The sequence below is a fragment of the Wickerhamomyces anomalus genome, assembly GCF_001661255.1.
Source record: "Wickerhamomyces anomalus NRRL Y-366-8 unplaced genomic scaffold WICANscaffold_6, whole genome shotgun sequence".
In the NCBI taxonomy this organism is placed as follows: domain Eukaryota; kingdom Fungi; phylum Ascomycota; class Saccharomycetes; order Phaffomycetales; family Wickerhamomycetaceae; genus Hansenula; species Hansenula anomala.
The window spans coordinates 178,266-204,942 of NW_017567115.1; the positions used below are offsets into that span (position 1 = coordinate 178,266).

At 34.7% G+C, this 26,677-nt stretch overlaps 11 protein-coding genes across 11 annotated transcripts; 6 read left to right on the plus strand and 5 right to left on the minus strand.

Moving 5' to 3' along the window:
* Window positions 1-178: 178 nt before the first annotated feature.
* APE2 (metallo-aminopeptidase) lies at window positions 179-3,226 on the minus strand (the record flags this gene model as incomplete). Its single annotated transcript, XM_019183798.1, has 2 exons — window positions 179-2,765; window positions 2,955-3,226. 2 exons carry the CDS (start codon window positions 3,224-3,226, stop codon window positions 179-181), a joined length of 2,859 nt encoding a protein of 952 aa, XP_019036625.1.
* Window positions 3,227-3,626: 400 nt separating this feature from the next.
* On the plus strand, window positions 3,627-4,164 carry ESS1 (peptidylprolyl isomerase ESS1; the record flags this gene model as incomplete). Its single annotated transcript, XM_019185118.1, has 2 exons — window positions 3,627-3,629; window positions 3,679-4,164. 2 exons carry the CDS (start codon window positions 3,627-3,629, stop codon window positions 4,162-4,164), a joined length of 489 nt encoding a protein of 162 aa, XP_019036626.1.
* Window positions 4,165-4,518: 354 nt separating this feature from the next.
* On the plus strand, window positions 4,519-5,484 carry TES1 (palmitoyl-CoA hydrolase; the record flags this gene model as incomplete). The annotated part of the gene is made up of 1 exon (XM_019182332.1): window positions 4,519-5,484. The coding sequence occupies one exon, from the start codon at window positions 4,519-4,521 to the stop codon at window positions 5,482-5,484; it is 966 nt and encodes a 321-aa protein (XP_019036627.1).
* A 56-nt stretch (window positions 5,485-5,540) lies between these two features.
* Window positions 5,541-8,363, minus strand: WICANDRAFT_64769 (C-1-tetrahydrofolate synthase; the record flags this gene model as incomplete). The annotated part of the gene is made up of 1 exon (XM_019183799.1): window positions 5,541-8,363. The coding sequence occupies one exon, from the start codon at window positions 8,361-8,363 to the stop codon at window positions 5,541-5,543; it is 2,823 nt and encodes a 940-aa protein (XP_019036628.1).
* An 875-nt stretch (window positions 8,364-9,238) lies between these two features.
* On the plus strand, window positions 9,239-13,861 carry WICANDRAFT_57680 (pleiotropic drug resistance family ABC transporter; the record flags this gene model as incomplete). Its single annotated transcript, XM_019182811.1, has 2 exons — window positions 9,239-9,428; window positions 9,495-13,861. Exons 1-2 carry the CDS (start codon window positions 9,281-9,283, stop codon window positions 13,859-13,861), a joined length of 4,515 nt encoding a protein of 1,504 aa, XP_019036629.1. The 5' UTR covers window positions 9,239-9,280.
* Window positions 13,862-14,238: 377 nt separating this feature from the next.
* WICANDRAFT_35202 (uncharacterized protein) lies at window positions 14,239-14,718 on the minus strand (the record flags this gene model as incomplete). The annotated part of the gene is made up of 2 exons (XM_019182284.1): window positions 14,239-14,529; window positions 14,590-14,718. The coding sequence occupies 2 exons, from the start codon at window positions 14,716-14,718 to the stop codon at window positions 14,239-14,241; spliced, it is 420 nt and encodes a 139-aa protein (XP_019036630.1).
* A 343-nt stretch (window positions 14,719-15,061) lies between these two features.
* On the minus strand, window positions 15,062-16,195 carry PCT1 (choline-phosphate cytidylyltransferase; the record flags this gene model as incomplete). The annotated part of the gene is made up of 1 exon (XM_019180692.1): window positions 15,062-16,195. A coding segment is annotated over one exon (1,134 nt), but the record flags the coding sequence as incomplete, so codon positions are not given.
* A 1,556-nt stretch (window positions 16,196-17,751) lies between these two features.
* On the plus strand, window positions 17,752-18,987 carry WICANDRAFT_35738 (uncharacterized protein; the record flags this gene model as incomplete). Its single annotated transcript, XM_019182347.1, has 1 exon — window positions 17,752-18,987. The coding sequence occupies one exon, from the start codon at window positions 17,752-17,754 to the stop codon at window positions 18,985-18,987; it is 1,236 nt and encodes a 411-aa protein (XP_019036632.1).
* Window positions 18,988-19,399: 412 nt separating this feature from the next.
* WICANDRAFT_57692 (uncharacterized protein) lies at window positions 19,400-21,808 on the minus strand (the record flags this gene model as incomplete). The annotated part of the gene is made up of 2 exons (XM_019182812.1): window positions 19,400-20,436; window positions 20,482-21,808. The coding sequence occupies 2 exons, from the start codon at window positions 21,806-21,808 to the stop codon at window positions 19,400-19,402; spliced, it is 2,364 nt and encodes a 787-aa protein (XP_019036633.1).
* Window positions 21,809-23,921: 2,113 nt separating this feature from the next.
* Window positions 23,922-25,290, plus strand: WICANDRAFT_80765 (uncharacterized protein; the record flags this gene model as incomplete). Its single annotated transcript, XM_019185119.1, has 3 exons — window positions 23,922-24,048; window positions 24,100-24,361; window positions 24,420-25,290. 3 exons carry the CDS (start codon window positions 23,922-23,924, stop codon window positions 25,288-25,290), a joined length of 1,260 nt encoding a protein of 419 aa, XP_019036634.1.
* A 386-nt stretch (window positions 25,291-25,676) lies between these two features.
* SUI2 (translation initiation factor eIF2 subunit alpha) lies at window positions 25,677-26,585 on the plus strand (the record flags this gene model as incomplete). The annotated part of the gene is made up of 1 exon (XM_019182356.1): window positions 25,677-26,585. The coding sequence occupies one exon, from the start codon at window positions 25,677-25,679 to the stop codon at window positions 26,583-26,585; it is 909 nt and encodes a 302-aa protein (XP_019036635.1).
* Window positions 26,586-26,677: the final 92 nt, after the last annotated feature.

The following is a 26,677-nucleotide window of genomic DNA, read 5'->3' on the forward strand; positions in this document are numbered from 1 at the left end:
CTTTTCGTGTATATGGCTTCTCCAAAAATTTGATCTCTTCCTCAACTTTCAAGTCTACATCTTGAGTTAATGTAGACAGAGATTTTTTAATGTCTACGAATACAAATCATTTCAAAATAAACGTATAAATAATTCATAATTGATCTGTATTTTACGACTTTGGTTCATGGCTGGATAGTTATTTTTTCAAAAATCCTTGTTCAGTTAACCAAGCGTTAACATCTTCACTATCTCTTTTAATCCATTGACTTTTAGATCTAATAGTATCTAGAGATTGAGCTAAACCTTGATCGAAACCTTTAGTATCTTTTGTTGCAAAGAATTTTTGGATTTCTTCAATTTTTTCATCACTTGAGAAAGCTGAAGTTGAAATTTTAACAACTGAACCTAATAATGAAAATCCTGGTGGTAAAACTTTAATAATATCATCCCAATTCAATTGAACCCATTTCCATAATGCTTCAATACCAGCTTTATGAGTACGTAAACCTTGCATTGGGACATAGATATCTTGGTTTTTAATGGTATTTTCATCAAATAATAAACCTAAAGTTCTTTGAATTAATTCAGGTTCTTCAAATCTACCCAATGTTCTTAAAGCCATAATTTTTTCATCTGGAGATATTGGATTATTATAAATATCCAAAATTTGTTCATATTCTTTAGTGGAACCATTACGAGCCACTGTTGCAAAGACTGAAGGTTTAATATTTGGATGAATAGCCTTTTTATCACCTTCAACATATTTTTTGAAAATTTCGAGAGAATGTTTTGTAATAATTTCATCACCAGAAGCAGAAGCAGAACCATACAAGACAGTTTTCAAATTTTGATCCTTGAATGAATCAGATTTTTTAAATTCCCAACCCAATGAATGGATTGTTGGGGCAACAAGTGATTTTGAAAATTGTTTTAATGCATCTGTAACAGCTTGATCTTCAAAAATCCAAGCGTTTTTAACCGCAGCAACTCTTGTAATAATTTCAGTCCAAACAACATAATTTGTTTCATTTTTCCAGCTGTGAACTAAACTCAACAAGTTTGAAGTTGATTGATAACCTGAAGTGGCCAAGGCACCTGCATCAGCAACTAAACCTGTACGATCTTCAACAGATAATAAGCCTTCAGAACCGGCTTTACCTAATTTTGCCCAACGTTCTGGTGGGTATGAAGTTCTGTAATAACCAAATTGATCACCATTCAATTTATAAAAATCTAAACCTTTTTCCAATTTCAAAGTTTTCTCTCTTGAGTCTAAAACAACAGATTTATCAATACCATCTTGAGTTCTTAATGCAAGGAAAACTGGGAAAATAACTTCATCTTCTTCAGGTTTAACATCACCGGTTGATAAATAACGATTTTGTTTAACTTTGATAGTTCCATTTTCAGCATCTTCTTCAACAGAAATGATTGGGTAACCAGTTTTTTGAGTCCAAATACCCATAACTTTCACAACATCTTTACCAGAAGCTTCAGATAAAGCTTCCCATAAATCTTCAGTTTGAGTATTACCAAATTGATGTTTTTTCAAATAGTTTGAGACACCTTTAATGAAAACATCTTCACCTAACCAACCAGAAATCATTTTCAATAAAGAGGAACCTTTTGCATAAGAAATAGCATCAAAGATTTGATTAATTTCATCAGCTCTTTTAACGGTGACTTCAACAGGATGTGAAGATCTTAAAGCATCCAAATTCAAAGCTTGTTGTAAACTATCAGAAACATAAGATTCCCAAACTTTCCAATCTGGATAAAATTCATTACATGAATACCAAGACATCCAAGTGGCAAAACCTTCATTTAACCATAAACCTTCCCACCATTCCATAGTGACTAAATTACCAAACCATTGATGGGCCAATTCATGTTGAACAACTTCTGAAATTCTTTGCTTTGTAGCCAAGGTTGAATTTTCTTCATCATAAACTAATTCAGCAACACGATAAGTAACTAAACCAAAATTTTCCATTGCACCAGCAGAGAAATCAGCAATTGCAACGTTATCGAGCTTTGGTAATGGATATTTAATGTCAAAAGCTTTTTCGAAAAAGGCTAAAGTTTTAGCAGTTAAATCTGCAGAATATTGACATTGTTTTTCTAAACCTGGGGATGCATAACATCTAACAGGGACTCTGAAATCATTAGATTCAACATATTTCAATTCACCAACAATGAAGGCGACTAAATAAGTTGACATTAATGGAGTAGAGTTGAAAACAGTGGCTTTTCTACCATTATCAAGTTGTTTGACTTCTTTAACATCCATATTTGATAAAGCAGTCAAGTGATTATCACAAACCAAAGTAATGTCAAAAATGGCTTTCAAGGCAGGTTCATCAAATGAAGGGAAAGCACGACGACAGTCAGTAGGTTCCATTTGAGTGGTTGCTAAATATTTAGTTTCACCATTTTCTTTATAACTTGATTTATAAAACCCAGCCATATTATTATTTAAAACACCAGTGAAATCAATATCAATTGTGATTTTAGAACCTTTCGTGAAGTTATCTTTAAAAGTGAAAGTAACTGATTGTTTTGCTTCATCGAATTTAGTACCAGTTGGTTTTATTTCACCAACTTTTGTGGAATGGATTTCAATATCTAAAGTGTGTAAAGTTATAGTGTTTGATTCTTCTAAAACATCAAGATCAATTTTAGCATTACCATCGAATTTGAAAGTTTCGAAATTTGGATCAAAAGTTAAATCGTATTTGATTGGTTTGACATTAGTTGGTAAAACCTCACGATCAGAAGGGATGCTAAAGATTTTCCGTTAGTAAAGTCTTTGAGGGGGGGCCATAACTAGTTAAAAGAGGTATAAATCAAACATTGAACCAAAAAGGGTCTTTAATAAGAGCATGAAACATAATAATCAATTGAAGTTGAATTAATATCTTCTTTTGATTGAATTGAAGAGGGTCTTTTGACTAGGGTATTATCGTACTCACTTTGTGGCAACACCACCGGCGGATTGACACATTCTTGAATGGGAATGATAAGAATGGAAACGTGTGTGGGTGTAGTTGATTCCTTGAGGTAATCTGGCTTGATTTCTCACAATTGAGTTGAGATTGAAGGAATTGTAGTTGCTGCTATATGAATTTGGATTCTTGATAACAAATGTGGATGCGAACCTTTTCAAATCCAACAACTTTTTGAGTGACCTTCTTGAAATGGCAGAAGAGATCGGTGAAGCCAGCTTCTGGGTTAGAGCCGACATGGTGGCTAGTGCCGTGCAGAGAGGATGGTGTTGCGAGTGGGCAGGGAGTGCTGTGATAGGCCTGTTCGTAGCGGATCGTCGCTGTGGGATTTCAATGGGTCTTTGGTGCGTTAGAGGGAGTGTGGGCTCAAGAGTTGTTTGATGTTTAGGCTGCTCGAGTTTTTTTTCACGGGTCGATAGCTGAAAATTACACAGAATGAATTCGCGGTGTTTACCCTGGCAGGGGCTAGACCTGGAAGTATATATAATAGTGGACTAGGATGCTATCTAACGTTGACTAGGCCTCATATATAAGACTAGGACACTTCCCGCGAATCTGACGATGTTTTTGATGACTTGTAAAGAAAAGAGTCCAACAGGTATTAATTAGTAACCATATCCAATCCACAAAGAAACAAAAATGGTATGTTCTCTTACTCAATGGCTGAAGTGCGATTCTAACTAATTGTTAGGTTGCTACCGGGTTACCAGAAGGCTGGACTATCAGAAAGAGTCGTTCCCACAATAGAGAGTATTTTTTCAAAGAAGCTACAAAAGAATCAGTATGGGATCCTCCAGCAGGTACTGATCTTGAACAATTGAAGAAATATATGAATCAACCATCAAAAGTCAGAGCCAGTCATCTTCTAATCAAACATAGCGGATCAAGACGTCCAGCTTCATGGAAATCTGAAAACATTACAAGATCAAAAGAGGAAGCCATTGAGATTCTTCAAAAACATCAACAAGCTATTAAAAACGGTGAAAAGACACTTGGAGAGATTGCACAGACTGAAAGTGATTGTTCCTCCCATAAGCGTGGAGGTGATTTAGGCTTTTTCGAAAGAGGTGCTATGCAACCACCGTTCGAGAAGGCTACTTTTGATCTTGAGATTGGGCAAATCAGTGACATTGTGGAAACGGACAGTGGAGTCCATTTGATTGAGAGAACAGGATGAAAAGGCAGAGCTAATTCGATTTGATTAAAGTGACCATTCTAAACGTAGCAGCTCTGGGTAGAAATCCGATGAGGGAGTTTCCCCTTGTAGGCAGGGCCTCTCTGCCCAGCGCTCCGTCCAGCTCCCAGGGGCCTTCCCGCCTAGCGCCTCGGTGGAGTCGCGCAGCCTCGGCTCCTCCGCTCCCCAGACAGGCCGCCTAACCCCGTCTGCTGTTCCACCGAGACTCAAAGTAAATTTATAAACTCTTGATATTTCCCACAAAAATAAGCCTCAGTACCAACAAATTGATATTTAATCCTGTGAATTCGTTTTATTTGTTGCCTCCAAATGTCTTATCAATCATTCAAGAAAACAATGGATGAATACACTTACAGATCAAATCTAGAAAAGATCCTTCAAATATCAAAAGTTCGTGAAGATGTTTATCAAAATGCTGAAAGATTATTTGTTCCCCCAGGTGCAAGAGGTGTATTTGGTGGTACTTTAGTTGCTCAAGCTTTATTTGCAGCCATAAAGACTGTTAGTGAAGATTTCATTCCAACTTCATTCCACTCTTATTTCCTTGTTGGTGCTGATGGTAAAACTCCAATTTATTATCATGTTTCAAGATTAAGAGATGGTAATAAATCAGGAACTAGAGAGGTTAAAGCATATCAAAGAGATCAATTAATATTTACACAAACCGTTTCATTCACTTTAAAAGATTTGGGTAAAACAAAACCTAAACAAGAATTGAAACATCATAAACCAGCTCCTTCTAATAGATCATTTGATGATTATTTACCAGCTGCCGAATCTTTCCAAAAAGGTGCTATCGATACAGGTATTGTTAAATCAGATGCAAAAGCTGCACTAGATAATTTTATGAGAAGATTTTATGAAGGACCAACTGAATATTTATTTACGAAAGAATTTTGGGGTATTGGTAATGAACCAACAAATCCTGATAAAGGTAAAAAACCTCATGAAATCACTGTGGATTTTTATCTAAGGGTTCGTGAACCAATTACTGAAGAATTATTTAATTATGTTGCCCTAGCATATCTTTCAGATGCTTATATATTGGTTACAGTTATGAAATTTCATCATAGACCTTTATATAGTTCAGTTTTCAGTGTTAGTTTAGATCATTCAGTTTATTTCCATAAACCAACAAATATGAATGATTGGACACATTTTTCAGTGGAACATCCAAAATCTGGGAATAATCGACAATTAATGTTGGGTCACGTTTATAATAAAGATGAAGAAATGGTTGCAAGTATAGTACAAGAAGGTTTAGTTGTTATTAATGATGGATTATTGAAATCGAATCTATAGAAATGAAATACGATTAAAAACTAATATATTCTATTACACACTGTAGACTTTTTTTCTCAAAACAAACCTTCAATTTCACCATCATCATTAACTTCAACATTCATAAACCCACAATGAGTTGGTAAACCAGGAATAGTTTGAATTTCAGCAGCAAGAGCATATAAATAACCAGCACCAATACTTGCTCTAACATCTCTGATTGGGAATTTAAACCCAGTTGGAACACCTTTCAAATTAGCATCATGAGATAATGAATATTGTGTTTTAGCAATACAAATTGGTAAATTGTTAAAACCTTGCTTTGTATATAATTCAATTTTTTTAGCAGCTTGTGGTAAATATTCAACTTCCCCTGCACCATACATGGTTTTAGCAATTGATTCAATTTTATTTTCCACTGAACCTTCCAATTCATATAAAAATTTGAAATCTTTAGATTCATTAGATGCAGCAATAACACCTTTTGCTAAATCAACAGCACCTTTACCACCTTCTTCCCAATGGTTTGAAACAATAGCATCAATTGCACCGGCTTTAATGGATTGTTTCTTGATGATTTCATGTTCAGCTGAAGTATCTGAACTCATTGCATTAATTGCAACAACAACAGGTAACCCATATTCTTTTGCATTTGAAATATGTTTTTGTAAATTTTCACAACCTTTTTCTAATAATTCCAAATTTTCAGTTAAATATTCATTTGGTAAAGGAGCACCAGCTTTAACTTCTGCACCACCACCATGAACTTTTAATGCACGAACTGTAGCGACAATAACAACAACATCTGGAATTAACCCAGATGAACGAGCTTTAATATTAATGAATCTTTCACCACCCATTGTGAAATCGAACCCAGCTTCAGTGACAACATAACCTTCTTGTTGATTTGTAGAACCTTCATCAGTACCAGCTAATTTTAAGGCCATTTTATCAGCCAAGACAGAATTAGCACCAATAGAAATATTTGCAAAAGGACCTGCATGAATAAAGACTGGAGTACCTTCTAAAGTTTGCATAATATTTGGCTTGATAGCATCTTTCAATAGGGCAGTTAAAGCACCAGCAGCACCAATATCTTCACAAGTGATTGGAACACCAGCTTTTGAAGCACCAATAACAATACGACCTAAACGTTCTCTTAAATCTTGTAAAGAGTTTGCTAATGCTAAAACAGCCATACATTCTGAGGCAACAGAGATATCAAACCCAGTTTCACGGGTGAATCCTCTTTCAGTTGGTGCTTGACCGATTGTAATCCCACGTAAAAATCTATCATTACAATCAACAACACGACGCCATGTAATAGTTTCAGGATCAATATCTAATCTTGCGAAGTTTGTAATTTCTTCAGGTGTTAAATCATCAGGATTAGTCTTGTTAATACCTAATTTTTCCAATCTTGCCAACATTGATTTTGTAAAATGACGTTCACCTTTTTTAACAGGGACCAATCTTTTATATAATGCAGCATCTTTTTGAGTAGATTCATGAAACATTCTAGTATCAATAGCAGCAGCCAACAAATTATTAGCCATTGAAATAGCATGGATATCACCAGTGACATGCATGTTGAACTCGTCCATTGGGATAACTTGAGAATAACCACCACCTGCAGCACCACCTTTAATACCAAAAGTTGGCCCCATTGAAGGTTGTCTAACATTTGCAAAAGCACGTTTGTTTAAATGGGCACCTAAAGCTTGAGCTAAACCAACAGTTGTTGTGGATTTACCTTCACCTAATGGGGTTGGTGTGATACCTGTAACCAAGATATATTTACCATTTTTCTTGTTAGATAAACGGTCTAATAAATCTAATTTAACTTTAGCCTTATAAGAACCATAAGGTTCTAATTCTTGTGGTAAGATACCTGATTCATTTGCAATTTCAGTGATATGTTTTGGAGTTTGTTCTCTTGAAATTTCATAATCTGATGGGACAGGTTTTTGTAACTTTAAAATTAATGGATTATTGAAAAAATTATCACCTTTTTGTAAATCGGCATAGAATTTCTTTGCAGAGATTATAACATTATCTAACAACATTGCAACAGTCATTGGACCAACACCACCTGGGACAGGAGTGATTTTAGAAACTACTGGTAATGCACTTTCAAAATCAACATCACCAACTAATCTTGAACCTGATTTTTTAGTAGCATCGTCAATGTAGTTAGTACCAACGTCAATAACAACAGAGCCAGGTTTTAACCATTCACCTTTAACAAAATTTGGTTTACCAATAGCGCTAACCACGATATCTGCATTTTTCAAATAAAATTCAATATTTGAAGATTTTGAATGTAAAGTTGTAACTGTTGAATTTTCACTTTTCAATAAATTTGCAACAGGAGCACCAACAATTTCAGATCTCCCCAAGACAACAGAATTTGAACCTTCAATTTTAACATTTGATTGATGTAATAATTCCAAAATCCCCTTTGGAGTACATGGGATGAAATTTGGAACACCACCTTTCTTGTATAGTTCACCAACGTTGAAAGACCCAAATCCATCAACATCTTTATCAGCAGAGACTGCATTGGTGATTTTAGTTTCATCTAAATGGTTTGGTAAAGGTAATTGAATCAAGATCCCATGGATAGAATCATCATTGTTTAAATCTTGGATAGTTTTCAACAATTCTTGTTCAGAGACATTATCAGGGACGACTTTAGCGACACAAGAGATGTTTGCCTCAGTGGCAGCTTTCAATTTCATCTTGACATAAGTTGAAGAATCAGGTCTTGAACCAACTTGGATGATGTATAAAGTTGGTTTGAAAGAGGCATCTTTTGATTGAAATTCAGCGATTTCCGAATGTATACGTTCACGTATCTGTTTAGCGATGAGTTTCCCATCGATCAATTGGGCAGACATGATGGGGGATTGGTGGTTGTAGTTTGAGGTAGTATCAAGGAATTGTAGAGGTGACTGATTTTTTTCATATGTTGAAATCAAATCCAATCGCGTTTGACTCTGGAACGATTGGAAACGGGAAAAATAAACAGGGTCAAATTGGGAAAAAGATAAGCACGTGATCAAATTAGTCACGTGATGTATCGTTAGAATGATTACATAATATTCTATACGATTGATACTTACATAATGTATTAGTAATACTATATTAATGCCAGCCAGTTAGATCGCGTTATTCCCAGACAGTCGATGACATAATCGGCTGTCTGGATTAGGAAGTGCCCCAGTGCCCAGTGAAGATTCCAACTTCCGTTCCGTTTGTAAATTGCAATTTGCGACGTAGAAGGAGAGAAGATGGCTATGAAGATCAAGGGGATTAAGAGCAAATTACTGGCGTGGAATGTTGTTGGGAATTGGTTTAATTTAGGTCAATTGATACGTCTGGGATTAATCTATTGCCACACGTCTGCAAAGACCCTAGTTTATGAGCCAATCAGACCATAGTAAGAGAGAATCCAGCAACCACAATACTCTCATCAACTTACTACTCTCATCACTTATTCCTTATTACTCTTCTAACTCTTATTCCATGGCCTTATCATAATTTCTACGATCCTCGCTTTCTTCGTTCTCGGCCGTCCACTAACTCCGCCAACCACCCATCGGAGCCTCGGAACACTATTTTGCACACTGTTTTCTTCCGAACAGCACCAGCGGCTCGGAACAGCAACAGGGTCCTCCGCCTCCCGAAGCCAAAACAAAGAATTTTTCTTTACAGTACGAATGAATAATTGAAAATATAAATAAACATCGTTGGCCTCTTTCCAGACTTCTTGGTTGAACTTGTTTCTCCTGTTACTTCATCGTTTGTTCCAATCATGTCGTTGAATAATACTCCTAATCATCATCAGGACGACTCTGACCATTCGGTGCCAGACGTCCCTGAAGAATATAAGGGGTTTGATCAAAACGTTGATGTTCACATCCAAAATTTAGCAAGACAAATTACAAATGCTTCCCAAGCCAGTCTTGCCAAAGAACAAAATCAACAATTCGCTGCTCAACCAGACCCTGAAATCGGTTATAACCCAGACACTTCCCTTTCAAGAGTCTCATCTATTGCCCCAGGTGTCGTTGCCATCAACAACCCTGATGTTGATCCCCGTCTTGACCCAAACTCTGATAATTTTGAATCTCGTTATTGGATCAAAAATTTCAAAAATTTAATGGATAAAGATCCTGATCATTATGCTAATTATTCTCTTGGTATCGTTTACAAGAACCTAAGAGCTTTTGGTGAAGCTACTGATGCTGATTATCAAACAACTGTTTTAAATATGCCTTTAAAATATGCTGGTAAAGCTTTGAAATATGCTCTAAGTTCAAGATCTGCCAAAAAAGCCAAACAATTTGATATCTTGAAACCAATGGATGCTTTGATTAAACCTGGTGAAGTTGTTGTTGTTCTTGGTAGACCTGGTTCTGGTTGTTCAACTCTTTTGAAAACAATTGCTTCAAATACTCATGGTTTCCATATTGGTGAAGAATCTGAAATTTCTTATGAAGGTTTAACTCAAAAGGATATCAAGAGACATTATAGAGGTGAAGTTATTTACAATGCTGAAACTGATATTCATTTCCCACATTTAACTGTTTGGCAAACTTTATCATTAGCTGCAAAATTCAGAACTCCTCAAAATAGAATCCCTGGTATCTCTAGAGAAGATTATGCAAACCATTTAACTGAAGTTTACATGGCAACTTATGGGTTATCTCATACTAAAAACACTAAAGTTGGTAATGAAAATGTTCGTGGTGTTTCAGGTGGTGAACGTAAGAGAGTTTCAATTGCCGAGGTTTCATTATCTGGTGCTAGATTACAATGTTGGGATAATGCCACTAGAGGTTTAGATGCTGCCACTGCCTTGGAATTCATTAGAGCTTTAAGAACTCAAGCTGATATCTTGGATACTACTGCTTTTGTTGCCATTTATCAATGTTCTCAAGATGCTTATGATTTATTTGATAAAGTTTCTGTCTTGTATGAAGGTTATCAAATTTATTTCGGTAGAGCTGATGAAGCTAAAGATTATTTTGTTAGAATGGGGTATCATTGTCCTGCTCGTCAAACTACTGCTGATTATTTAACTTCAATCACTTCACCAAGAGAAAGAGTTGCTTCTAAAGGTTTTGAAAATAAAGTTCCAAAAACTCCAAAGGAATTTGAAACTTATTGGAAGGCTTCACCTGAATATGCTAAATTAGTTCAAGAAATTGATGCAACTTTACAAAATCATGATGACAATTCAAAAGCTATTATCAAATCTGCTCATAATCAAAAACAAGCAAAACATATGAGACATACATCTCCATATACCGTTTCATTCTGGATGCAAGTTCGTTATTTATTGACTCGTGATTTCCAAAGAATACGGAATGATTTAGGTTTCAATCTTTTCCAAGTTTGGGCCAATTCCTTAATGGCTTTGATTTTATCTTCAATTTTTTACAATATGCAATCAAATACCGGTTCTTTTTACTATAGAGGTGCTGCCATGTTTTTCGCTGTCTTGTTTAATGGGTTTTCATCATTTTTAGAAATTATGACTCTTTTTGAAGCTAGACCAATTATTGAAAAGCATAAACAATATTCATTATATCATCCATCTGCAAATGCCTTATCTTCAGTTTTTTCACAAGTTCCATCTAAAATGGTTACCTCGGTTGCTTTCAATTTAGTTTTCTATTTCATGGTTAACTTTAGAAGAAATCCAGGTCGTTTCTTCTTCTACTACTTGATGAATTTAACTGCAACTTTTTCAATGTCTCATTTCTTCCGTCTTGTTGGTTCTGCTGCATCTTCATTACCTGAAGCTTTGGTTCCTGCTCATATCATTTTATTGGCTTTGACTATCTTTACCGGGTTTGTTATTCCAGTTAATTATATGCTTGGTTGGTCTCGTTGGATCAACTATTTGGATCCTTTGGCTTATGCTTTTGAAGCTTTGATGGCTAATGAATTTGCTGGTAGAGAATTTGAATGTTCTCAATTTATCCCAGGTGATCCAAGAACTACTCCAGGTATCCCAGATGATGGATTCATCTGTAGTGTTGTCAGTTCAGTACCAGGTTCATTTGTTGTTGATGGTTCAAGATATTTGGAAGTTAATTACAAGTATAAGAACTCTCATAAATGGAGAAATTGGGGTATCACTTTAGCCTTCACTTTATTCTTTTTGTTTGTCTATTTGGTCTTCAGTGAATATAATGAAAGTGCTATGCAAAAAGGTGAAGTTTTATTGTTCCAAAGATCTACTTTAAGAAAATTGAAGAAACAACATGGTGATATCAAAAATGATCTTGAAGCTGGTTCTGAAAGAGATGTCACTGAACAAGATGAAGAAGAAGGTGAACAAAATGTTGATGTTATCCATGCAGGTACTGATATTTTCCATTGGAGAGATGTTCATTATTCCGTCAAGATCAAGAAGGAAACTCGTGAAATTTTGAATGGTGTTGATGGTTGGGTTAAACCAGGTACTTTAACTGCCTTGATGGGTGCTTCAGGTGCTGGTAAAACTACATTATTGGATGTTTTAGCTAATAGAGTCACCATGGGTGTTGTTACTGGTAATATGTTTGTTAATGGCCATTTGAGAGATAATTCATTCCAAAGATCAACTGGTTATGTTCAACAACAAGATTTACATTTGAAAACTGCAACTGTTCGTGAAGCTTTACAATTTTCTGCTGATTTAAGACAACCTAAAGAAGTTTCCAAGGCTGAAAAAGATGCTTATGTTGAAGAAGTTATCAAAATCTTGGATATGGAAAAATATGCTGATGCCGTTGTTGGTGTTGCAGGTGAAGGTTTAAATGTTGAACAAAGAAAAAGATTAACCATTGGTGTTGAATTAGCTGCTAAGCCAAAATTGTTATTATTCTTGGATGAACCTACTTCAGGTTTAGATTCTCAAACTGCTTGGTCTATTTGTCAATTGATGAGAAAATTAGCTAACCATGGTCAAGCTATTTTATGTACTATTCATCAACCTTCAGCTATTTTGATGCAAGAGTTTGATAGATTATTGTTTTTAGCTAAAGGTGGTAGAACTGTTTACTTTGGTGATTTAGGTGAAAATTGTCAAAGTTTGATTGATTATTTTGAAAAATATGGTGCTCCAAAATGTCCTCCACAAGCTAATCCAGCTGAATGGATGTTACACGTTATTGGTGCTGCTCCTGGATCTCATGCTAATCAAGATTATCATCAAGTTTGGTTAGAATCTTCTGAACGTCAAGATGTTTTAAATGAATTGGATAGATTGGAAACTGAATTGGTCAAATTGCCTCGTGATGATTCAATTGGTCAAGAAGAATTTGCTGCTCCATTATGGAAACAATATTTAATTGTTACAAAGAGAATTTTACAACAACATTGGAGATCTCCTGTTTATATTTGGTCTAAATTGTTTTTAGCTGTCAGTTCCTCATTATTCATTGGGTTTGCATTCTTCAAGGCTAAAAACACTCAACAAGGTTTACAAAATCAAATGTTTGGTATTTTCATGTATTTGATTATTTTCAATCCATTAGTGCAACAAACTTTACCAGCTTTTGTGGAACAAAGAGCTCTTTATGAAACAAGAGAACGTCCATCTAAAACCTTTTCTTGGAAGGCTTTTATTGCTGCTCAAATTACATCTGAAATCCCATGGAATGCACTTGTTGGTACTATTGCCTTTTTATGTTTCTATTATCCAGTTGGGTTCTATAACAATGCTTCACCAACTAATGCTGTTGATAAAAGAGGTGCTTATGCTTGGTTCTTTAACGTTTTGTTTTATGTTTACATTGGTACAATGGCTCATCTTTGTATTGCTGGTTTAGAATTGGCTGATGCTGCTGGTAATATTGCTTCTTTGGCTTTCACTTTATGTTTAACATTCTGTGGTGTTTTAGTTGGTCCAAAGGCATTACCAGGTTTCTGGATTTTCATGTATCGTGCTAATCCTTTCACTTATTTCATTGATGGGTTCTTATCAAATGCTTTAGCTAATAACAGAGTTCAATGTTCAACTCAAGAATATGTTCATTTCAATCCTCCATCTGGTTATACTTGTGGTCAATATATGCAAAGCTATATTGAGAAAGCTGGTACTGGTTATTTGAGTGATCCTGATGCTACAACTGATTGTAACTTTTGTGCCATGTCAACTACTAATGCATTTTTGAAATTTGTTAGTTTGGATTATTCTAGAAGATGGAGAAATGTTGGTATTTTCATTGCATTTATCTTTATTAATATTATTGGTGCTACCTTCTTCTTCTGGTTAGCTAGAGTTCCAAAGAAGGCTGATAGAGTTAAAGGTCAAGCAAAAGAAAGATGTGCTGAACGTGCTGCTCAAAAACAAGAAACTAATTCTTTTAATGAAAAAGAAGAATCATCTACTAATTAGTTGGTGATATTTAATTAATTTGTCAATATCCCTGTTTTTTTTATGTTATTCATTCATTTTTTAATAATTTTAGTTCCTATTTTTTTTTTACCTCATATCAATTTAATTTTAATATTTGGGTTTTTTAGAGATTTTATAATACAGTAATTATAAATATTATAAGAGAAAGATGTAGTTTATCCATAGGTAATTTCACTTGTAGCATGATTCTTGGTTGATGATCACAAATATTAGATCCTAGACTTACCTCCTAGGAAAACCAAGCACCCATAGCAATTTGTTATAAGAGCTTCATGGCTAGCGATTGTATCATGGGCTAGATTTTGGAATGTATTTCTGAGATGAACCACTACTTTCTTTACCTGATTGAACTCAACCTAATATCCAAACTTCCAAATATCTTTCTGATAACCTTCAGTGACCTCATTATCCTCACCATACAATTCCTGCCATCTTGTAAAACCACCTCTTAAGATCCATACAGATTTCCCATCCAAATCACCATCTTGAACAGACCTCAAAAATTTCATAGCAGCTGAAGGACCTCTTTGTTGACTTAGTGCGCAGTGGAACACTATATCATCTGATTGCTTCACTTTTTCAATGACTTCTTGCATTGTCTCTGAAAGATTAGTTGATGGATAATGTAAACAGTTTTTAATATGGCCCTTTAAATGATGGTTAGTACTAGTTCAACTTTTGTACCTGCTAAAGAGGACTGAACATACTCCAACGTAATCATGATCACGGACATCCACTATGGAGAATTTCCCATTTCCTGTTGGTGACCCTTTCGAAAACCAGGTTCTTAGCACTTGTGGGTCAATGTACCTTAGATTAGAGACTGAATATGACATTCTTTGACCTTTGCTAAAGTTGATGATGATGATGATGATGATGAGGTACTAAAAGTTCAAAACGTCAAATTTTGACTGTGATTTTGGTTTCGCGAAATCTACAATTAGCAACGGTCAAAAAGGAAGGTATCATTAAATAAAGATGCTAATCGATAGCAGGACATAAAAACCAAAAAAAAGTATGGGGATATAATCATAAAACGCATAATAATCTTGTTAATCAGCTTTGTGAAGTCAAAGTTTTGTTATCATCTTCTGATTCATCATCGTCATGATGTGATTTTTTACCTTTATTACTTCTTGTGCTTTTTCTAACCTTTTTCTGTTTAGGTTGAGACTTGGATTCATCATCATTATGACTTTCAATATCACTTGTGTCTTGTTTTGAAATTGTTTCTCTATCCGAAATTTCATTATCATTTTTAGCCATCCAGTCTTTAAAATTTTCAATAAAAGATGGAGATTTTCTATCTCTTGATCTTGAAGCATCATTTTTTTCACCAGTGAAATTTTGAGCAAATTCAGTAGCTGGACTACCTGATCTCATCAAGCTATTGTCATCATCATCATGATTATTATTATGTTTCAAAATTGATTTTTTCAATAAATATTCACGAACTTCAAAATATAAATCTTTTGAAGCAATGTTTAAATTTTCATTTGTCTTTTTCCAATATGATCTAAAATCACCAATATGTTTTTTAAATTCCAATTCATTTTTCTTTAACCAAGAAACATTCAATTCTTGTCTTGTTGCACCTCTAGCGAAATTTCTCATCAAATACTTGTCATAATCTCTAATAATCTTTGTAATGATATCAGAAGTGGAAATACCTTCGGTTCTTTGTGTTGTTAAAAACATACCTTTTTCCTTAATTGGTTTATAAATATCATCAGAATCAGAAGATGCATAAGGTAAATCATCATGAGCAACATAATCAATCTTGTGTTTCTCTAAGAAGTCTGGAGTAACACACCATGGAGCATCTGGGATAACTTCATCAACCCATTTACAATGTTTTAGTGTTTCACAACGTTGATAATCTGACAAGACAGTTAAACCTTTTCTCTTGTGGGTTTCAACATCTGAAGGAATACCACAAATCAATTGAGCATTTGGCAAGGCCTTCTTGGCTTGTTCTAATTGTCTCATATGACCAAGATGGAATAAATCAAAAACACCATCGGCATAAATTCGAACAGGACGATTTTTTGGAGGTAAATTGAATCTAAACCCAACAGGTCTGAATTTACGATATTCTTCAGGCAATTCCTCAGTATAGCGTTTCTCTTGTTCAGCAAATCTTTTCTTGGCTTCAATGCTATCAGTTTTACGTCTTTTATGAGCTACTTCATCTTCACTTGAGCTATCATTATTGTGACTATCATCATTATGACTGCTCTCAACATCGGAATCCAAAGATCTTTTTCTTCTTCCAAACAGGTTGGACAGAGAGGCTGTTCTCAGCAATGACGAGCCGTTATTAGGAGGTGAACCTGAGCCTTGTGACATCTCAATTGACTAATTGCTCTTGCACTCTCAGCACATGGACACTGTACTCAGCTGCTGTGCCAGTAAAAAAACTGAACACATTTTCGAATTTCAGCGAAAAAATAAGCCCTCGGTTGTGGAATGTATGTGGGTCACGTGAATTAGCCCTCGTAAATATAACCAAGCTTGTTTGAAACCTATTAAAACCGTCTTGCTCTGGAATTGTAGATGGCTGAATAGAATAAGAATGGTTTGTATGGATAGTAGAGATACCAAATTAATTTTAAATCTTGTTTTCATTGGAATTGGCCTTGAATTGATCCTTCAATTCTAACAGCAAGCTAATCCACAACTGAAAGGTCATTTAAAGTATTGAATAAATCATCTGGCTATACCGAGATTTAGATAGCCTTGTTATTTCTTATTGTCTATGGGTACCAAATAAATTATAATCAGTTGACAGTGATAATTCAGAAACCGTTGCTAACTACTCATTGTCAACATCTCGATTGATTTGGTCCATCAGTTGAGGTTTAAACATGAGAAGAGCATGAATTGAAACATATCAAGATCCAAATAAAAAAGAAAACTGGATAATCTGATGATTGATCAAGTCGAGTCCTTGGTCAATTCAACCCCTAATAAACCAGTCAACCAATTGCTCATAATTGGGTGTAGTTGTGTCATGAAAGATGTGCTTGTACTGATTAAATCAACAGCCTTATGAACTCTTGTCAAATCATCAAGGTGTGCTTTGAAGTTTTAACTCCACAGTTTGTTTACTTTCCAGGTGAATTTCCAAGTATCTACACTTGTTAAAAATGGGTGAATATGTCAAAGAAGGGCACTAATCAAGAGCTGATATCGCAGATTAAAATTCTTTGATGTGCTTCTAATTTCATTGTTTTTGGGGGTTCTTTTAGTAAACATTGGCAGAGCATCAACATGAATTTAAGACGCGTTTGCTTGTAAGTTTATTTTTTGCCTATTTGAATAGTGGACAGCTGCCGTTTCGGGAAAGTCTTTTTCAAAGTTTTGGCTCGTACGCGTGTTTCAAAACACAAAAACGCGTCGGTCACATGATTACGTGACGCGTTACTGATTTCCCAAAACCCGCCTAAAACACGCTTAAAGAAGTGGTTTTAAAAGCGAATAACTATGAAATAACTAAACCAATACAGTTAAATCTACTAATCAACACATAATCCTCTTTTTCCCAGTCTCTATACCCTTTCCCTCTCTGTTTTAACACTGGTGTTACCCTCGTGTTGCGGTCGTGGCCCGTGTCAAAGAAAAAATTTTGAGCGTATAAAAGTTGAATTTTGGAACGCGTTTGCCACGAATAAACACGCTTTTGGACTGGCCTTTGATCAGATTTGGTGAAAAGTAAACAGACCCGAAACTCGATCAACTCTGGTGCATATAAGAAGAAATTCTCATTTTACGCGTCTGTCTATATAAAGAGCGTCTTCAGCCTGTTTTCAAATCTCATCAAAGAATTCAAATATCATCATCAATTGTGATAATCTTAATAATTAACAATGTCCACCCAAGAAACACCATCAAAAGCTACTGCTAAAGTCCTCTCAGGTTTAGACCTCGATGACTCCAAAAAAGATTTGAGAGCCGAATTAAGTGCTGCTGCTGCCAGAAAAGAAGCTTTGGCCACTTGTAATAAACCAACTGAATCCACTGTTGAAGAAACTTCTAAACCAAAAAGAACTGAAGAAAGTCATAAAGAATTCTTAGCTAAACACAAATCTCATCGTCATCAATTGAAAGAAGCTGAAAAAGATGAACCTTTATTAGTGGAAAACAAGCGTCGTTTTGTTTTATTCCCAATTAAATATCATGAAATCTGGCAAGCTTATAAAAAAGCTGAAGCTTCATTTTGGACAGCTGAAGAAATTGATTTATCCAAAGATTTACACGATTGGAATGAACGTTTGAATGATAATGAACGTTTTTTCATTTCAAGAGTTTTAGCATTCTTTGCAGCTTCAGATGGTATTGTCAATGAAAATTTAGTTGAAAATTTCTCTGCTGAAGTTCAAATTCCAGAAGCTAAATGTTTTTACGGTTTCCAAATCATGATGGAAAACATTCATTCAGAAACTTATTCATTATTGATTGATACTTATATCAAAGATCCAAAACAAGCTGAATTCTTATTCAATGCTATTGAAACAATTCCATGTATTAAAGAAAAAGCTGATTGGGCTTTAAGATGGATTGCTGATGATGAAGCCTTATTTGGTGAAAGATTAGTCGCTTTTGCCGCTGTTGAAGGTATTTTCTTTTCTGGTTCATTCGCATCTATTTTCTGGTTAAAGAAAAGAGGTTTAATGCCTGGTTTAACTTTTTCAAATGAATTGATTTGTCGTGATGAAGGTTTACATACTGATTTCGCATGTTTATTATTTGCCCATTTGAAACATAAACCATCTCCAGAAATTGTTGAAAAAATCATTACTGAAGCTGTTGCCATTGAATCTGAATATTTCACCGAGGCTTTACCAGCTTCATTATTAGGTATGAATTCTAAATTGATGTGTCAATATGTTGAATTTTGTGCTGATAGATTACTTATTGCATTGGGTAATAAGAAATTTTACAATGTTTCAAATCCATTTGATTTCATGGAAAACATTTCATTAGCTGGTAAAACTAATTTCTTTGAAAAAAGAGTTTCAGATTATCAAAAGGCAGGTGTTATGGCAAGTACTACTAAAGCTGAAACATCTTCAGATGCTTTTGCTTTTGATGAAGATTTTTAAAGAAAGTTTTTTAAAACTTGTGATGAATTTGTTATGACTGATAATTTTTTTAATATTGTGAATGTTTTTTTTCTTAGCTTTATCATTATTGATTTTTGATAAAAGTGTTTGTGGGTGGTTTAGGTTATTTATAAAGGAGTTCCCACAGTGTATAATAGTTTTCAAAATAATACCAATTTTCCTTTGAATAAGTTTTTGTTGTGTAGAGCAAAATGAATTACTGAAAAAATTATCAATTAACAAATTATCAATTACTTGTCGATGATGTTGCATTCCAAAAACCTGATAATGTGATGACACACCTCCACCAGACTAATAATTAGTATCTACAACATGTAACACAAAATTAGACATATAAATTAAACTAAATTAATTAAATCAAACAATCACACTATTAATATCTCTCCCTCGCTTATGGGAAAGAACCTTTTGAAGGACCGAAATAACCTCTAACACTCTCAGTGATATCTTTCAAAGACTGTTGACCTTCACCACCTTCAATACCTTCATAAACAACATTATTTCCCCACCAGCTCAAGTTCTTTGCATGGTATTGCACTGCAAAGAAGATAATCACAGCTGAAAAAGCCACACCAGCATCAAAAGCTGAAGATAACACATAGTTGTATTTCTCAAACCAAGCCAAATATCTTCTTCTGATAATGTACATGAATGCAAATGAAGTGTAAACACCAGAAACGATATAGGACAAGTTATATGGAGCATAAGAAATCATACCATAGGCGAAAACTTGAGGTTCAATGAAAGATGGGAAGTATTTAGGGAAATATTTCTTCACCACAATTAATAATAGGGCAAGTAAGAATCCAATTAAGAAAGCCCATCTTAGGATTGGATATAACCCATCAAACACTCTTTTAGGACCAATAACACCCCATAAAACAGAAGCACTATAGAAAGTTCTCTCTTGTGGACAAGTGAATTTTTGCTTTTGATGAACTTCACATAATCCTTCAATATTTGATAATGACCAATTAACAACACCTAAAAACACAAAACATTGAATAATAACACCAATCAATTGACCTCTGAATAGAGCTCTTGCTGGGATTTTAGCATAATGTGCCATTTTTTGAGAAGAGACAAAATTATCAGCTTGACCATCAATGTTATAACCAAGAGCTTTAATAGTCATTAGTGCAACACCATTACCTGGTAGGGCATAACCAACAATCAATTCCACCAAGACGTTCAACCCCATTTGAATACCAGTCACGGCATAAAGCAAACATAAAGGAATTAAAAACACAAAATTGATACCAATAGCAAAGAAAATACCCCAAACAGGAGTTTTAGTTTCTGGATAAATCTTGACACATAAGATTGCAAGCACCAAGGAAACAATAAGGATACACCAATAACACCAATCAGGGGTTTCTTTATATCTTGCCATCATTCTTGAATGTGGATCATCAAATTTCCCCACGGCTGGGATTCTTTTATTGTCATCATATTTGAACATTTTCTTCACACTGAAATTTTGGAATTGTTCCTTTGTATCATTATACATAAATTTCAATGCAAATTTAATAGTATCCCATTCTTTCCAAGTGTTGTAAACAAAAGATAATGGATAGAACAAGAAAAAAACAGCATAAACAACCAAATTACCAGCAGTGTAAAAAGGAGGAGAATAGTTTTGATATTTTTCAAGATCTAATAACCCATTAGTCAAGATTTCTTGCACTTCAAAAGATTCACCAGTGTTTGTAAAGACAGAATTTGAATTGATTGGTAAATAAGCTGACCATTTTGTATTTGTATAATAGATTGCCAAAATAACGAAAAATGACAAAACCATACCTGCAAAGACATTCATACTGACATAGAATGGCAAGACTAATGGAGAAATTAAGTAACTGACAACGTTCCAATCAAAAGTTGGGATTGGGTTTAAACCTAACCCACCATTAAAACCTGTAACAACATCCAAATTGAAATTATTTGGAGAGATCCAAGTCAACCAACTGAATGTGGATAAAGCATTGAACAAATAAGTTGGGATCCAATTATAAACAAACATACCACAGAAGCAAATCCAAAAGAATTTATATTTGGTAATTTTCCAACCATTAATGATTTCTTTTCTTTCAGGTTTCAATAAGGCACGATTCAAAGCTAATGAAGGTAAATTAGTTGGCCATAATGCACGTTCAGGATAAATAACAAATTTTCTCAAAATACCAGCAAATGCAAACCCCATAGTCTGGGTAGATAGAGTTAATAGGACTTGATACCCAAAAGTGACCCAATCCTGGTGATAAAATTTGATTTGAGTAACGATATTTGAAGAGACATAAACACTTTGAGAACCAACAGTGACAATGGTAGTGGCAAACATTTGTTCTTTGTAAGAGTAAGGACCTGGATTCAATGGTAATTTCCCGATTTTGATGTTTGGCATAATGTATTCCCAAGCTTTACCACATGGATACATCAAGATGGAAACAACACCGACACTAAGAGCAATGGCAGGTTGTCTATGATAAAAGAATTCTCTGATACCTGTGGAGATGATTAACCAAATGATTGCGATTGTGTAGGATCTGATGGTTTCCACTGGTTCATTTGGATCATTGTATAAATCAGTGACAGCACGAACTTCAGGGTATGGAGAATGGTAATAGATCAAAGAAGCTAATAATTTTGCCTTGAAATTTTCTTCAAAATTTTCAGTATAGTTGATTTCACCATTTAAAACTTGATGTAGATAAGTCCAATCAGCATTTGGGAAATTTGGATCATTTTGATGATTTTCACTTGAAGCTTGATAAATCTTTAAAACTTTTTCATCATTCATATTGATGATTTTATCAAGGATGAATTTCAAATCAAATGTTAAATCATCTTTATTATCATTATGGATATCATTACCATGACCAGTTTCTTTTAAGAATAATTGAACACTTTCATCACTTAATTTGCTAAAGAATTCTTTGATTTGTTCTTCATCAAATGAAGGGGAACCTGCTAAGCTTAAAGTTGTTTTATCCAAGTCAGTGGAATTATCTATTGATATTTCATCATGGGAATTAACTTTTTCTAGTTGGACAGTACCAACTGTTCCCTTTTGTAATTCATATTCTTCCTTTGATGGATCATAAAGTTTTTTGGAACTACTCATTTTGGATGAGCTTTGAAGTATCTATTCTCTATTCTCTGTTCTGACCAAACCATGGCATTTGAGATGTATTTATACAACTCTACCCAAAAGAGAGGTTGTGATTGAAGGGGGGTGATACGGTACGATATGGCTTCTGATAACACTATGAGTTAGTCATTTGACATAATTCCAAACACTGATTACGGGATCATGTCGATGGATGTGGTTTCATTGGTTCAAACTCGAGACCAAAGTGTGCAAGAAAAAGGCGAAAAAGCTTATACGTTTGACATGATTCTTTACCGATCTGTGGTGGGAACAGTCGGGATATTCAGAATCTTATCGTAGTGCCTATCAGATCTCAGGCAGTCACAAGTGATGAAAGTAACCGCTAGACGTCGACGAAAAGAAGAGGGAAGGGAAGGGAAGAGAAGGTAAAGAGAGGAGCTATAAGCTGTGGTATCTGTTCTACGTAAATACTATGTATTAGCTTATTGTAAGTGTAATCTTCTTCTCTGATCGGTGTTTGGTGGAATGGCATCATCGTTGGCTGCTTGATGAAATAAAACTCCGTCGGTTGCACACTCTTGATTCAACTGATTCAATTCAACCTCATCTCATCGCATCGCCAAAGTCTCGAGAATGTGAAAACCGTTGCCACAAAAACGCTTGGCTCTGAAGAACTGGTTTAATCAAGCTTGTTTAATGGGTTTGTCTTGATCATAGCTATTCAATCAGAGATAGCTCTATGATGATAAGCTTGAATTCATTATAACGGGAATTCATGGACTCTGTGCAATTTCACTTTCCCACTCATGACGGCGTTTTGCTGTATACGGCTTATAAAAATTGAGTATACCGATCAGTTGCAAATGCTCGCTCAAACTTGACTCACCAACATCACACTCTTGATCGCTTTGTAACTTTGTATGACCATGTTGAGTATGCCGTTTGGTTCAATAGAGATCCACAGACGTATGAATACGAGCATCGAATGTTCATCTACAGTGAGCTTATAATCACACTACATCCTTCGTGGGGGAAAGGGTTCAAGTCTGTATTGTTATGGATCTTATTTAAGCCTATTTACGGAGGAGATGAAGATACTTTACCTATGAATTAATCGGTCCATACTAGCTTGTTGAAGTGAATTAATCCAGATCTTTAGCATGTAGTGCTTCGGAATCAATAGACAGGACCAATCATGACTCATATCAAGGTTTAGGTTATAATCAAACGGTTTTCAGAAGGGGTGTTGTTCATCGAAATGAAGAGTTGTCTTTGGAAGCTTTATTAGTGCCAGATCCACTTTTAGTACAACCTCTGAGGCCTATAAGAGGAACATTAAACCAATAGACGTTATTCATTAACACAATCCAGTTTGAGCACCCCAGATCGCTTATAAGTGAGGCTGAACCGTGAAGTTGTGTACCTCTGGAATAAACTGATCCCACATCATCATGAGATCATGTAATTCTTTGATTTAAGGTCCCAAAGTTATACTCCTTTTCAAACAGCTAATGTCTTTATCCTAAGCATTCAGTATTCGATATTGCACCATCGATCTCTGTTATTAATTCATAGACTCAAATCTCCATCACTTGACCACGTACTCGAGGAATATGAATATATTGAATCAAAGAAATCTTCTGATCTAAACCACTTCAACACTTTTTAATCAAAATGTTACTCATTACACCATTACCCATCGCCCATAACCATAACCATTCCCCTTTCTGATATCGAGAACATCTATAAAACCAAAACAATTCAAAAACAACTACAGTAAACCCTCCTAATCACAAAAGCCATGTCCAAACCCTCTTTAAAACTCATAAAATCCTTAAAAAGACTCCCAAATTACTTCAACCAAGCCAATGCAACTTTCCAAATATTCAAAGAATACCATTCCCCAAACCCTTTAATCTCCTATTTTGGTATGTCCATCCCACACAATCCCTCATTCAACTAACTGACCCAATATATAGCTGGTCTTTACACAGTTCAAATACTCATAGACACAATATCAACAAGGGACTCAATCACCCAAACCCCATTGATCCAAGATGATCAAGATATAACTACTCATTTAGTCACTTTTCTAGAGATCGAACATGAGAAATTACAACACCGTGATCAATTTAAAGAAATTTTAAAATCACATATCAGATCAAGAGAGTATTTGATAGAGTTTGTGCAGGAGGTGTTTGAAACTGCTTCGACTTTGATAGAGACTGGTCAGGCGTCTGGGTGAGTAGTGGTATTGTTGTGATATGTTTAGTGGTGTGTACTAATTGAATGAGTATAGGAAAACTGTTACGGATCTTTTAACGTGTGCTACGATTTATGAAATAGCAAGGTGGTTGTTCCCTTATACTAATGAAGAGATTCCTGAGGATAATGGTTCGAAAATGGAGAGTATTGTTGAAAAAAGTACAGAAGTTGAAGATGAGGGAAAGAATAAAGAAGAAGTTGGATTAAATGGTTCACAAGATCTTTCAGATTCATTGGCCAACATGGTGGAATCACAAGATGATATTGACCTTGAAAATCATATCACAAAGAGTATTAAAAATCTAACTAATGACAATGAAGATGAAGAGATCCCCAAAGAGGATGAAATCATTAATAAGATAATACAAAAAGACCTAAGTAAGATAGATGATGAAGAATTAGATGAAAGGATAACATATTGCAGAAAAAACGCTCAAAGAATAATAACTGCAGTTAAAAAAGGTGAAAACCCTCAAAAATTAGATTCAATCGATTCAACCCCAATAACAGAAGAAGAGATTGCCCAAACAATCAAACTTGCAATGGATGAACCATCTGATAATGGAGATATAGCATTCCCAGAACTACCTCAAACAGCACCAGGTGTACCTCAGGATGATACCAAAGACGAAGAACCATCAGATGCTCAAGAACAAGATCCAGACACACCAGAATACATTTCCCAACACCATACCAAATCCACAACACCTAATAAACCAATCCCAAAACAATTGAATAAACAAGATATTCAGATTTTTTTAAAAGATGGTGAATTATTAGAACGTGCTACCAAATGTGCAAAATTCGCAATTTCAGCTATAAATTACGAGGATATAGATACTGCAATGGCTGAACTAACGAAATCAATGGAATTATTAGAGAAATTCAAACAAAATCAATCATAAATATAACATTCAATCTAATATAGTTCATTTTACAATTCTTTATTATGGTGTGTCCCCATTACCGATTTTCTTTCTCTCGATTACGTAACTTTTCTGAATTTTTTCATTTTTTCGATTCGATGAACAAAAAAAAAAGAGCGTAATAATAGAAAAATCCTTTTGGAAAGGAATTCTTTAAACTGTTTTTGATTGTTTATTATAGAGTTTATTAAGAGTATGTTGTTTTGGGATTTATCTGTTTTCATGGAGAGGGATTAGTGGGATCATTTTTGTGAAAGAGCAGGATTTGATAGTTTTTGCCCTTTTCACTCATATATGAAAAATCTTTTCCAATGAAAACTACATTTAATTTGAATTAATGAAATACTAACAATATATAGAACAAGATGAGTACTTCAAGCTGCAGATTCTATGAGAACAAATACCCAGAAGTTGATGATGTTGTCATGGTGAATGTTCAACAAATTGCTGAAATGGGTGCTTATGTTAAATTATTAGAATATGATAACATTGAAGGTATGGTTTTACTTAGTGAATTATCAAGAAGACGTATTCGTAGTATTCAAAAATTGATCCGTGTTGGTAAGAATGAAGTTGTTGTTGTTTTAAGAGTTGATAAAGAAAAAGGTTATATTGATTTATCAAAACGTCGTGTTTCTTCAGAAGATGTTATAAAATGTGAAGAAAGATACAATAAATCAAAAGCTGCCCATTCTATTTTGCGTCATTGTGCTGAAAAATTCGGTATCCCATTAGAATCATTGTATCAAACCATTGGATGGCCATTAAGTCGAAAATATGGTCATGTTTATGATGCTTTTAAAATTTCAATCACTGATGATTCAGTTTTTGAAAATGTTGAAGTTCCAAATGAAGAAGTTTTAAAAGAATTACGTTCATACATTTCACGTCGTTTGACTCCTCAAGCTATCAAGATCCGTGCTGATGTTGAAGTTTCATGTTTTAGTTATGAAGGTATCGATGCTATTAAAGATGCCCTAAGAGCTGCTGAAGATTTATCAACTGAACAATTACAAGTCAAAGTTAAATTAGTTGCTGCTCCTCTTTATGTTGTCACCACTCAAGCTTTAGAAAAACAACAAGGTATTGATTTATTACACAAGGCTTTGGAAGTTATTGAAGAAAAAATTACATCATCTGGTGGTTCTGCAACTATTACAATGGCTCCAAAAGCTGTTACTGCTACTGAAGATGCTGAATTACAAGCTTTGTTAGAACGTAAGGAATTAGAAGCTGCAGAATCTGAAGAATCTGAAAGCGAAGAAGAAGAATAGAGATGAAATGTTTTGTTATCTGTGTATATTTAATCAAAGTAAAAAGAAGTATGAAAAGAATGAAAAAAAGGTAAAAGTCTATTCAAAATTTG